General features: G+C 38.4%; 1 protein-coding gene across 2 annotated transcripts in view; it reads left to right on the top strand.

Moving 5' to 3' along the window:
• ELAPOR2 (endosome-lysosome associated apoptosis and autophagy regulator family member 2) overlaps positions 1 to 12572 on the top strand; it is a 159653-nt gene that overhangs the window by 67151 nt on the left and 79930 nt on the right. The window contains exons 1-2 of one of the 2 annotated variants that reach the window (XM_046669017.1): positions 8813 to 8908; positions 9164 to 9284. Coding sequence is in view for 1 of the 2 variants with exons in the window: in XM_046669016.1 (XP_046524972.1) it covers positions 9164 to 9284 (121 nt within the window). In the remaining variant the exon portion in view is untranslated. Of the gene's footprint in view, positions 1 to 8812; positions 8909 to 9163; positions 9285 to 12572 lie in introns of those variants that run through there. The other variant, XM_046669016.1, reaches the window with a different exon arrangement.

Raw genomic sequence — 12572 nt, 5'->3', positions numbered from 1 at the left:
ACCAGCACTTTGTCTTCTTTGAAGCCAGAGGCCACCTACTGCCTCTACTGCTTTTGATTCTGTACTAGAATTTGTGGTCATCTTCTGGGGCTTTATAATTAACTCTGGTCAACTCTTAATTGACTACAGAAGATAAGAGGGGAGCATCACGGAGCTGATTTTCTCATTGGTGGGTCACTGACGAGCAAATCTTAGGATACTGAAGACTGGGCAGCTTTGTTCATTTGTTCTTTCTTTAATTTGCTCACTCACTCACTCATCTATCCATCCTTAGGCTAGTGTATTTCACTGCATATATTCAGGCATATAATCTTTAGGGTTGATCTCACGTTTATCACACCATGTCAAACTAGCTATTTGTTAAAGAAGTGGTAAGCACTAGAATAGTTACTGCCTATCTTTCAGGGCTTTCTCCTCAAAGCCTTTTCAGGCAGTTCCAGCTCATAGAAATTTCTTCCTACTTTGAAATCATAATATAATGAGGTCACATCATGCATATTCTACCTTATTTTTTCTAGAAAACATAGCCGCTAAAATGTAAGCTGTTTGGGTGCTAAGAAATAGGTATCTGATAGAGGGCTTAAGGAAAAATTTGCTGTGATGAATTTATTGAGAAGTGGTACAAGATTCTACTTTATTGGAGAGTGAAGGGATTTTTATTGGTAATTTTTACCAGGTAGAGTTTTTACTTGCATGCTGACTTGTGATGACACTGTTCCACTTTGGAGCCTTTGTGCTTTCTTATAAAATTATATGGCGTGTGTGTGTGTTTGTGTGTGTGTCCTGTCCATGCCAACAAAATCATAAGCTTATTGAGTACAGGGACTATGTATTACATTTATTTTAAATCTCCCCATGGCACTTAGGCCATACTACTTATTTAGTAATTAAGAGCCAGCTAGTAAGAATGATATATATTAATATATAAAGATGATGTATATTGATATATGCATAAATCATTATATGATAAATGTTAGTCAATTTATAAAATATGTGTATTGTCAATAATAGTGTCTCTGTATACATATATATGCATATTTTTATATGTGAGATTTATTTGAAACATGGTCTAGCCTATGTGTAGTTAAACTGTAAGAATTGTCTTCATAATTGGGAGATGATACCCCTAAGTTTTCTGTGAGCACCATGAGACTTTCATAGGGTAAATGACTTTTGTATTTGGTGGTGTGAAAGAAAACCAGAGCTGGACAGTAATTAAAATGTAAAAACAGATTTTATTCAGGAACTACTGCAATAGAGGAAAAGCTTCCTCATTACAGAGCTGGCCTCCATTCTGAATACAGCATGGACAAGTGGGGATTTATAGGCAAGGAATAGGGTGGGAGTCAGTGGTGGAAAATACCTAAGAGGAAACCTCAGGGGTAAGGGGAGATTCTGGCTAAACTGACTTGACAGGATTCTTGATAAAACTGAGCAATGCAAAGGTGAACACGGAAGCCCAAAGGCTGAGGCTTCACTGGGGAGAGCATTCAGAGGAGCTTGACTAAAGATTGGTCAAGGAGGGGGTCTTTGTCGGGGGACACTGTGGTCATCCAATATTTATTGGGTGTATCCTGACATTTTGTGTTTTCGGTGTAAGATAACACATTTTGAGGTTTTGCTGTTTGAGAATTCGTGCCTGTACCATGACTTGTGAGTGTGTGTATGTGTATGTAGCGCATGATGATTTCTGTTCAGGGATAGTATTCCCTTAAGTGTTTGGTGATCAGGAGTAATTCCATGCTCTGACTATTTCTTTTTGGGTTGTTTCCTCGTTCCTGCATATTTACAATGTAAGGCTTTCAGGGAATTCCATTCTGTTGTTATTTGAGGCAATGTCTCCATGCCCCAGCGTTCTGTGATTTGCAGACATGTCTAAATAAACTGCCTCCTTCGAGTGGGGTAGGGCTAAGCACTCCCTACAGTTTATGGTTTGGAGAGTGTGGCTTGTGAGCTGACCTTCTGTCATTTCGAGTGTGCTCTGACTCATATCAGTATGTTTGGTGATAAACTGTCGGGAGCCTTGTAATGTGGGAGAAATTGTCAGAAATTTTCCCTCTTGTTAGGAAAAATTGTGAAGCACGTTGAAATAGGCAGAAAAGATTACTGGATGTCCTGGGTAGTGCACCTTTCTGAATGATTAGTTTCTGTAGGGGCCTGCATTGTTCTTTGTCTTTGAACTATTTTATAAAACTGTCAGTTGTAGGAAACCAATAGTAATACAGATGATTCTTGTCCATAGAAATGAAAATACATTTTATCCCTTGGAATGTTATTGTTACCCTCTGAATATTTACTAGTTCTGCATCTCTTAGTTAATTCATTTCACTTTCTTAATTGCCCTGTTTATGTGTGTTCTTTGAATTCTCCTTTGAACTGGTGGTAACATCTTACTGATTGACTTGCTCATTAATGACTTAGATAAAATTCTTGACATGTATTAACTTTATATTTATATGAGAAAAAAACTTTACCCTTTCTTTTTAATTGCTTTTTAATACCCAGAAAATTCCCATTTCTAAAGGATCAGTTTAAGTGCTCAATATTTACTTGGGTCTAAGGCTAGAGTTTTGAGATGTCACCTATAAATCTGAAAACTTATGTACTATAATTCTCTTTATTCGGTACTTTGAATATCATTCAGAATGATTTGGGCTCTTATATTGTATCTTTAGTGATTTTACTATATCACACTATTTCTTAAATCTTTGCTGTGGATTTAAGGGTTGCCTTCAGAAACAGATTTTTTCTTTTAGTCACTTGTTACCAGCCCAGATGAAATAGCCTATTAAATAATTTAAAATAAAACCTATCTGGCATGGGCTACAATCTAAATTTGTGACCCCAAGTGCTGTCCTCTGCATGAAGTAGGTTTGCATTTCTTATTTTTAAATTATAAATAAACACATTATAGCTTCCTGCTGGAACCCTAAGAATATTGCAACTTAGTAGCTGTGGCCCTTTAGAGTTCAAGGGTATTCTGGAGGAGGCAGATAGGATAAAGAATCTTAGGAAAATTAATTGGCATATGACATTTACCATTACAGCCAGAAAACACAGTATACCTTTTTCATGTTCTTATTGCTGTTCTCATTTTACACCTAGCAACCTGAATGATACAGAGGCAGTGGTAGAGGAGAGTTTTCTTGAGCTTACCAATTTATTCAGAGGCATTGCTTCATTGGAAATTCATGCCAGCCTTCTCAGCATCATTATTTTGCAAGGACGATAACAGAGTACCTGAATTTCACATATGGGGGCCGAGATCTTCTCAGTGGAATATGAAAATAGGAAAGACTTCCTAATACAAGTAACTGGGAACAAGAGGAGCTAAAAAGCCATTATGCAACTGCATGGCTGCTCAAGGATGTTCTGTAATAGGAGATTGTGGTAGGCTGAATAGTATGCTCCCTACAGCCCCCGAATTCCCACATCCTAATCCCTGGAAGCTGTGAATGTTACCTCATATGATAAAAAAGACTTTGGGGGCTGGCCCCGTGGCCGAGTGGTTAAGTTCATGCACTCCGCTGCAGGTGGCCCAGTGTTTCGTTGGTTCGAATCCTGGGTGCGGACATGGCACTGCTCATCAGACCACGCTGAGGCAGCGTCCCACATGCCACAACTAGAAGGACCCACAATGAAGAATATACAACTATGTACTGGGGGGCTTTGGGGAGAAAAAGGAAAAAAATAAAATCTTTAAAAAAAAAAAAAAAAGACTTTGAAGATGTAAAGAAGAATCTGGAGATGGGGAGATTATCTGTATGGGCCCTAAATGCAATCATGAGGGAGGAGAAAGAAGGCAACTTGTCCAAAGAAGCAGAGATTGGACTGATGTGGCTATAAGCCAATGAATGCTGGTAGCCACCAGAAGCTGGAAGAGGCAAAGAATGAATTCTCCATTAAAGGCACCAGAGGGAACGTGGCCTGGCCAATACTGTGATAAGACCAGTGATACTGACTTTGGACTTCTGACCTCCAGAACTGTGAAAGATTAAATTTCTGTTGTTTTAAGCTGCTAAATTTGTGGTAATTTGTTACAGCAACAATAGGAAAATTAGTATAGACTTGGCTCCCTGGAAATGGGGAGCTGCTGTGACACATACTTAAAAATGTGGAAGAAGTTTTAGAATTGGGTAATAGTAACTGGAAGAATTTTAAGACACGTGATAGAGGAGGCCTACATTGCCTTGAGCAGATTGTTGGTAGAATTATGGAGGTCAAAGCTCTATCAGTTAGGGCTCAGGAAGAAGTGAAGAGCACAGCAGAAAAAGCTGATATTGTCTTAGAGAATATGTACAGTGTTATAAGCAGAATGTTGGTAGAAATATTAAAGGTGCTATTGGTGATGTCTCAGATGGAAAAGAGGAACATGTTATTGGAAGTTAGAGGAAAGGCAATTTTTGTTATTTGGTGGCAGAAAGCTTAGCAGAATTTTGTCCTATTGCTGTGTGGAAAGCAAAACTTGTAAGTGATGATCTTGAATATTTGCTGAGGAGACTTCCATGCAAAGTCTTCAGGGGGTGGCCTGGTTTCTTCTTGCTGCTTATAGCAAAATGTGAGAGGAAAGAGATAAATTGAAGGAAGAACTGTTAAACAAAAAGGAGTCCAGACTTGATGATTTAGGTAATTCTTAGCCTAGCCAGACTGCAAAAGATGCTAAAATTGGAAGATTCACTGTTAGGAAAGTATGTTGTGGGAAGAAGGCCAAGAGTGTGGCTGGAAAACCTTTTGCTACTGCTGAGGAAATTAGATGTGTAACTTAATGGATCTCCTCAACCATCTTAGCAGAAGCCAGGAATAGAAGATGGGATTAACCAGGAAAGCTCTGTGGAGGACCTTCTGTCTAATGGCGTGAATCCTGTGACATATACAAGAGACACCCAAGGTTTTTGATAATGTTATATCAGCAGAAATGCTACCAGCTTGGAATGACAGGGGCAGAGAGAGGATGAAATGGAGAAAGGCTGTTGGAGTCTCAAAATTTTATAGACAGGAAACAGGCTGATAAAACTACTCATCTGCAAACATGTTCTACTTTTCAAAAAAATGGAAGAATGAGTGAGGGTGGAGACTGGGGCCCAGAGGTTGGAGCTGTGAGCTACAGAGGATTATTCCCAGTTCTTGAAACCTAATGGAGTTTGCTCTGCTGGATATTGAAACTGCCTGGGACCATTGACTTCTTCCTCCCTCCCTCTCTCCCTTCCTTTTATCCCTTTTTGAATGCAAATGTCTGTAACTGTCATCCTGTGCCTAACCACTGTTGTTTTTTGGAAGTAGATAACAGAAGTCCACAGATGGAGAGGAATTTTGCCCCAGTATGGATCATAACCGGTCTCTCCCCAGTACGTGATTTAGATGATTAAATTTGGGACTTCTGATCTGATGAGGTGTAGATGAGGTTTTAGACTTGGAGTTGATCTGTAATGGGCTGAGACTTTAGGGGAAGTTGGGATATGGTGAATATATTTTGTATGTAGGAAGGATGTGAATCTTTGGGCCAAAAGGTGGACTGTGGTAGGCTGAATAATGCCCTTCCACCAAAAAAACATATCCATGTCCTTATTTGGGGAACCTATGAAAGTTATTTTTTATGGAAAAAAAGGCCTTGATGATGTGACTAAGTTAAGGATCTTGAGATGAGGAAATTATTCTGTATTATCTAAGTGGGCCCTAAATGTAATCACAAGAATCCTTATAAGAATGAGGCAGAGGGAGATAAGACAGAAGAGGATAAGGCAGTATGACCAGAGGCAGAGGACACAGTGATGCATCCACAAGCCAAAGAATGCCTGCAGCCACTAGAAGCTGGAGGAGGCAGGGAGTGGGTTCTTCCCTAGAGCCTCTTGAGAGAGCATAGCCTGGCTGACACCTGGACTTTCGCCCGGTGATACTGATTTTGGACTTTTTGCTTCCAGAACCGTGAGAGGATAAATTTCTGTTGTTTTTAAGTGGCTCAGTGTGTGATGATTTGTTGTGGCAGCTGGAGAAAACTAATCCAGAAGTAGAGGGAAATCAAATGGCTTCTGCTTATGTGTGTACTTTTGTATGCTGTCTAAATATTGTATCTCCTGATGATTACTATTAGACTTCTGTAACCATCAGGCTTTTATATTTGAAACTTTTGCCATTCCTTCTATTTTAAAACAGAAACTTTTATTTTAAGCATTATGGTATGATGTAAATGGAAAATGCTGGTAAATAAGGAGAAAGCTTAACTTCTGCTCTTAGCTATGCTGCTTACCAACTGGCTGGGTATCTCGGTGAATCACTTTCCCAAACTGAGCTTCAGTTGAACAATGGGAATGATATTAACTATCCTTCGTAATCCACATAATTGTTATGAGGATTTAATGATATAAATATATGTGAAAAATACCAGATAATGTAAATGTAAGTTTCTACAATGCTCAGCTATTAATTATGCTTCCTCAACAATACCAAAATTATAATGAGCAATTTTGCACATAAGTCACTGAACGCGTTAAACATTTTTCCCCCTGCCTGAGATTAAATTAGATTCCAGAAGTGGAATTTTGGGGATCAAAATTTTGAACACTTTAAAGCTCTTGATACACATTGACATAGATCTCTTTAGAAAGCCTGTACCACTTTACTCTCTCATTGAAAGCACACGAGTACTCATTTTATTGCACCATTACCTTAAAGAGTTTTTAAAAAGCATTCTAAATGTCATGCCAACTTGATGAAAATTATTATTTGTATTTCTTTGGTGAGATTTAACTTTTTTCATATATTCCTTGGCCTTTTGTGTAATTCTTTAATGAATTGCTTGTGTTCTTTGACCGTATTTTGAATGCAGTAGTGTCCCCCTTATTCATGACTTTGCTTTCTGTGGTTTCAGTTACCCAGGATCAACCACAGTCTGAAAATATTAGATGGAAAATTCTAGAAATAAACAATTCGTAAGGTTTAAATTGCACAGTTCTGAGTAGCATGATGAAATCACACCATCCAGCTGTGTCATTCACCTCTCATCATGTAGGCGTTGTATCATCTCACATCATCACAAGAAGGGTGAATACACTACAAATAAGATACTGCAAGAGAGACCAAATTCACATAACTTTTATTACAGCATTTTATTATAATTGTTCTATTTTATTATTAGTTATTGTTGTTAAACTCTTACTGTGCCTAATTAAAAATTAAGCTTTATCGTAGATATGTACGTATAAGAAAAAAACATAGTATGTGTAGGGTTCAGTACTATCCATGGACTCAGGCGTCCACTGGAGGGCTCGGAACGTATCCCTGTGGATAAGTGACGACTACTGTAATTATTTGTCCTTTTCCTTATTGATTTTTCGAAACCCAATATTCTTAAGTTAATTAACCTTTGTTGTGTGTGTATCCTTGACCAGTTTGTTGTTTGCCTTTTACTTTTGTTTACAGTGACTTTTGATGTACCAGTGCTAAGCATTTATATGTAGTCAAATTTAATGACCTTTTATTATGTTTTCCTTCTTCCTTTCTTTCCTTCCTTGGTCCTCTATCTCTCCCTCTGGAAAGCCTTCTCATTTGGCTGCTTTTATTGACTTTTTAGGTATGTAGGTTTGCCCTTAAGTGGTGGTAAAGCATACTTGAAATACAGGCTCTTGTCAAATAACTTAATCTCAAATTGTCTGTTGCCAAACTTTGGTCTAAAATTTGAGTGAAAAAAATATTCAGAGATAATTGCCCGAAAGATATATTAAATTTTATTTCTGGAGGATAGTCTGAATGCAACATAAAGACCTTTGCTTCCAGCCTGAGAATTCCACCTTTTCTAGCTCACACTTCCTTCTCGTTTTGTCCTAAGTATATACAGAAATTGAAGTAGGTGAAACAAAGACTCAGGTAGGTAGCTAGTTTATGCCTTACTGTGTTACCTCCAGCTCCTTCCTCTATATCGTCCTCTCTACTCCCATTGTCCTTAATAAGGATCATAATTCTACCATTAACCAAATGCTAACTCAGTGTAGCCTAACTGGCCTAACATTTTACGTGCATTACCTGAATTTCCACAACAACCATACAAGATAGGAAATATTATTCTAGTTTTATCAATAAACAAAAATGGATGTTTCGAGAGGTAAAGTGGCTTGGCCAATATCACATATATTGTACTTGGAGGAAAGGGATGTGAATTCAAACCCAGACCTTTCTGATTCCAGAACCCATATCTTGACTGAGATTCACTCCATCACTGCACGCGCGCGCACACACACACACACACACACTCACACATGCATTCACATACATACACAGCTACCTCCTTCCCTCCCACGTCTTATTTCCCAGTGATAATGTGATGATATTTCTGTTCTCTCCTGTCATTTATACAGTAAGGGAAGCACAGAGAGTAGATGAAGCAGAATAGCAACTTCCGGGATATTAAACTGAAAATAAGTTGAGGTAAATTTAGGATTTCTTTCATTCTTAAAATGCTCCAATGGCATTTTGTCCTTGTTACTCTCAGTTCGAGCATGTCACGTGTGTAATGAGCTCTGACCAAGGGACATTATTATGAAAATTTCAAAGCAACCAAAGGCCAGACAGAGACAAGTGAGTTGGTCTTAATTTGGCAATTGCAGCAACTGTCTATTTTAGAGTCTGTGATTGATGGCAGCCTGCTGTGGTGGGTGTGTATTGATCCTGCGAGAGCTCCTTAAAAATTCTGGTAGTCTTCTACTAGTATTTGGATGATTAATTATTATACCTTCTGTTAAATTTTAAACAGTGAGAATTAGGTCATTGGGAATGGTTCTCATTTCTTTCCTTGAAAAGCCTGGGACAGTGACAGCATTCAGTTTCCTAGTGTTATTTTGCTCTTGTATCTATCAATTATTTAAAGTTTTAAAAATCTGCAAAAGAAATAGAGAAGTGTGCTATTCATACCTTTTTGGTGGGTGAGATCAATGGTCACAACTTGAGAGCATTGACTATCCGCCTCTAATCATATCCTCAGTGCCTACTGATTGCCTGGCATGATGCATTTTTGATCAAAAACTCCTTGATGTGGATGGACTGGAGGAAGAATGAGAGTCAACCAGAGAGTGCAGTTTGGAATCAGGCTTGCAGGCAGGTTTGGGGGTGAGAAAGCACAGTTATCTTTTTAAAATTGGCTCTAACAAAGGCTTGTTTTTGTGATTATTTGCAGAAAGATTACCACTTTGAATATACAGAATGTGATAGCAGTGGCTCCAGGTGGAGAGTTGCCATTCCGAATGCTGCAGTGGACTGCTCTGGCCTGCCTGACCCAGTGAGAGGCAAAGAATGCAGTATGTTTTGAATTTTTGACCCTTTGTTTTCCTGATTAAACCGTAACCCCTTCATATTCATCCAAGAAGTTAATTATAATGAATATAAGAGATCTTTGAAAAAATGAACACGTGGCATTGATGTGTAGCAGGACAAAAGCATCCTTTCTCAATACTCGATGCCCCTGTGCCTGAGATCTCTAATGAGAGAGACACAGGCAATATTAAAGGAAGTTATTTTAATCTATTTATTAAAAGAATCTGGTGTACTGTCTTACTTGAAACTCTAGAGGGCAGAGTGGGAGAATTTCTCTTTAACAGATGTTTTTTCTTTAAATTTTTAAAAAGTTTAAAAAATTTATAAAATACATATAATGTAAAATTTACCATCTTTGACCGGCCCGGTGGTGCAGCGGTTAAGTTCTCATGTTCTGCTTCAGCGACTCAGGGTCCGCTGTTTTGGATCCCAGGTGCGGACGTGGCACTGCTCATCAAGCCATGCTGTGGCAGGCGTCTCACATATAAAGTAGAGGAAGATGGGCACGGATGTTAGCTCAGGGTCAGTCTTCCTCAGCAAAAAGAGGAGGATTGCCAGCAGATGTTAGCTCAGGGCTGATCTTCCTCAAAATAAATAAATAAATAAAAATTTACCATCTTAACCATTTTTAAGTGTGCAGTTCAGTGGCATTAACCGATATCCATCCACAGGACTCTTTCATCTAGCAATCAATTTATTTTTCTTAGCCATAGAAATAATGTAATTTGCCTTTTCAGTGTAACCTACAGAGTGATTGTAGAATTGATGAATATCAGATTCAACAGCTTGCCTTTTAGCAATTAAGCAGATTTGAAGGGCAACGTTATGAATTAATGAGAAATATGTTATTAAATCGATTTTCATTTATAATCTCTACTTTTTTAAATACTTAAATTTGATAAGTCATGGGTTCCTGTAGTGAAGTAGTCTAGGGGTATATTGGAGTTCGAAGAGAGGTTATTTGGTTTTCCTATCGTCTTCCAAATGGTATTCCTGAAAGCTTAGTTTTTCTGTTCTCAAATGAAGGAGTAGATAAGCAAATTATTAAATGATAGTTAATTCCTTCCCGTTCATGAGATAATGTGTCTCTGTTACTGGCTAGAGGAGTATTACTGTAGGTGGTGAGTTTACTCATAAAAGGGAGATGGGAAGACAGCAATGATCTTATGGGGAAAATTAAAGAAGAAAACCATTATTTCTTGGTGAATGACGTTGAATGAATACAGAGAGAACCTGAGAATCTCTGTAGCCTGGTGGAGACTTCAGTCTAGCAAGAGTCTTAAGAGGATAGTGGGGTCAGTATAGGAGAAGATGATACAAGGCCGGGGAGTATGCCATCACCTGTGCAGAGAGGATCAGCTCTTGGTGAGGGAGGATTGTGGTTAAAAGAGAAACAGCGTGAATAATGCCTATATTATTAGCCCATTGTCAAATTGCTTTAGTCACCTTCTTAGAAAATCTGCGTATGATTTATATGTACTTTTTACTGTGGGCTAATTCCTTGGTTCCCTTGTAAAGAGCCCTGTTGAGGTGGACTACCTAACCATTGCCAGTACTGCTCCTGATCTCGGTGACGTGCTGCTGCTGGGTAGCACTGGCTTTTGAGAGCTGATTGTTAGTTTGAAAAAGGCCATGGCAGAAATACTGGAGTATTTTACACTGTGGACATGGGCAAACACTACAAATCAGGTGCCTCCCTTCCCCTGGGAGCTGGTTGTTAAGCATTTACCAGCACACCCTGATTAAATTTATTGGCCAAAGGTTCAAAAATCTGTTACAGAATTGATGCCTGAATAGGATTTATTTCTATTTGAATATTGCCTGGGACAATTTTTGCTCATTATTTATTATAATCTTCCACAGATAATGTTATGAATCAGATACTCCAGCTGGAACTTTTCTAAAAAATCTGACTGTTAGTCAAATCACTGTTAGTTGTTACTTTAAGAATGGTATTACTTATTTTAAAAATAGTACTTTAAAAGTCGCAATACTTATGTGAGGGCTGAGCATTTTTTATCTCGGTGTTTTTTCTGAAATCTGAATTTGTAAGTATTTCTGCATTACATACTTATGTCTGCTCTGGAAACTGTTAGTTTGGCCTCCAATATGCTACTTTTTCTTTGTATGTTAAAGCCAAGTTATTTTAAGACTTACAAGAAACTTCATATATCTAAGTAACTTAGGAGCTCAGTTAATTCATGACATTAAACATGGTGCTTACCACATTACTAGTCATTAAAGTACTACAGAAGGCAGTTACGGTAATAACTGAGTATTTCTTCAGTGGCTTAGATTTTCTGTTGCTAATAATAACTATCATTTCTCATGTACTGATTATTTGCTAAACATTGTGCTTAGAGCTTTATGTAATTCTCCCATTGTATCCTTGCAACAACCCTGTCAGATAGCTACTATCAGTGTTTCCATTTTGTCGATGAGAAAACTCAGAGTTAAAGTGGTGAAGTACTGTGATTATCGCAGGTCATATAGCTGGGATGTGGCAGATCTGGGATTCAAATACAGACATGGCTGATTGCAGAGCCTGTCTTTTATCTCCTGAGTTAGACTGCTACTTGCAGATGGCAGTCTGGAGGAGCTTACAGGGCTCTGTTGGTAGACATCTTCAAGGGAAGATTTTAGAAATGCTTGTGCTTCAAGGATCAAAGTGTCGTGGTTCAGGAATGGCATGCTGCTTGCAAGCTGTGCCTGAGTGATGCCAAGATCTTGGATGGTGGCTGATGCCCACAGATGCTAGACTCAGCAGTTATGCCAACAGTTGGACCAACAGTTGGACCGTATAGAAAAAGAAAATAAAAAAGTGGAATGTGGCAACTTTAAGTAAGTGAAGAATATTTAGGGCAATGGTTGTGTGGGTCATAATTTCCCTCTAACCTAATGTTTCTAAATGAAGTCAAACCCAGAATCTGGCCTTAGTTGAAATTGCTATAGATTCTTCAAAATGTAATTGGGTAGATCTTTTCCTCTTTCTCAAATAGAAGCTACAGAGGTCTTTTCTTAGGAAAGGGATTGTAGGAATGTTCAGGTAGCAGTTGAAATTTTTTCAGAAAATTGATGGGCAAGCTATATCATATATCTTTATTTAAAAAATCATATAAAATATGTCTGCAAGGCTCTTCTAAGTGAAGTTACTGAGAAGTCAGGTATCAGTTTTTGTTGTGCTAGAACTCTGGGGTGTATGTGAGCTTGAAGCTTACATGGCTCAGGAAATGGGTTTGGGAGGCCTCTCGTTATTAACTGACACTGGTCCC

Source organism: Equus quagga, chromosome 8, assembly GCF_021613505.1.
Source record: "Equus quagga isolate Etosha38 chromosome 8, UCLA_HA_Equagga_1.0, whole genome shotgun sequence".
NCBI classification, from domain to species: domain Eukaryota; kingdom Metazoa; phylum Chordata; class Mammalia; order Perissodactyla; family Equidae; genus Equus; species Equus quagga.
The sequence above is the reverse complement of the archived record's forward strand: the minus strand, read 5'-3'. Positions and strand labels throughout refer to the sequence as shown.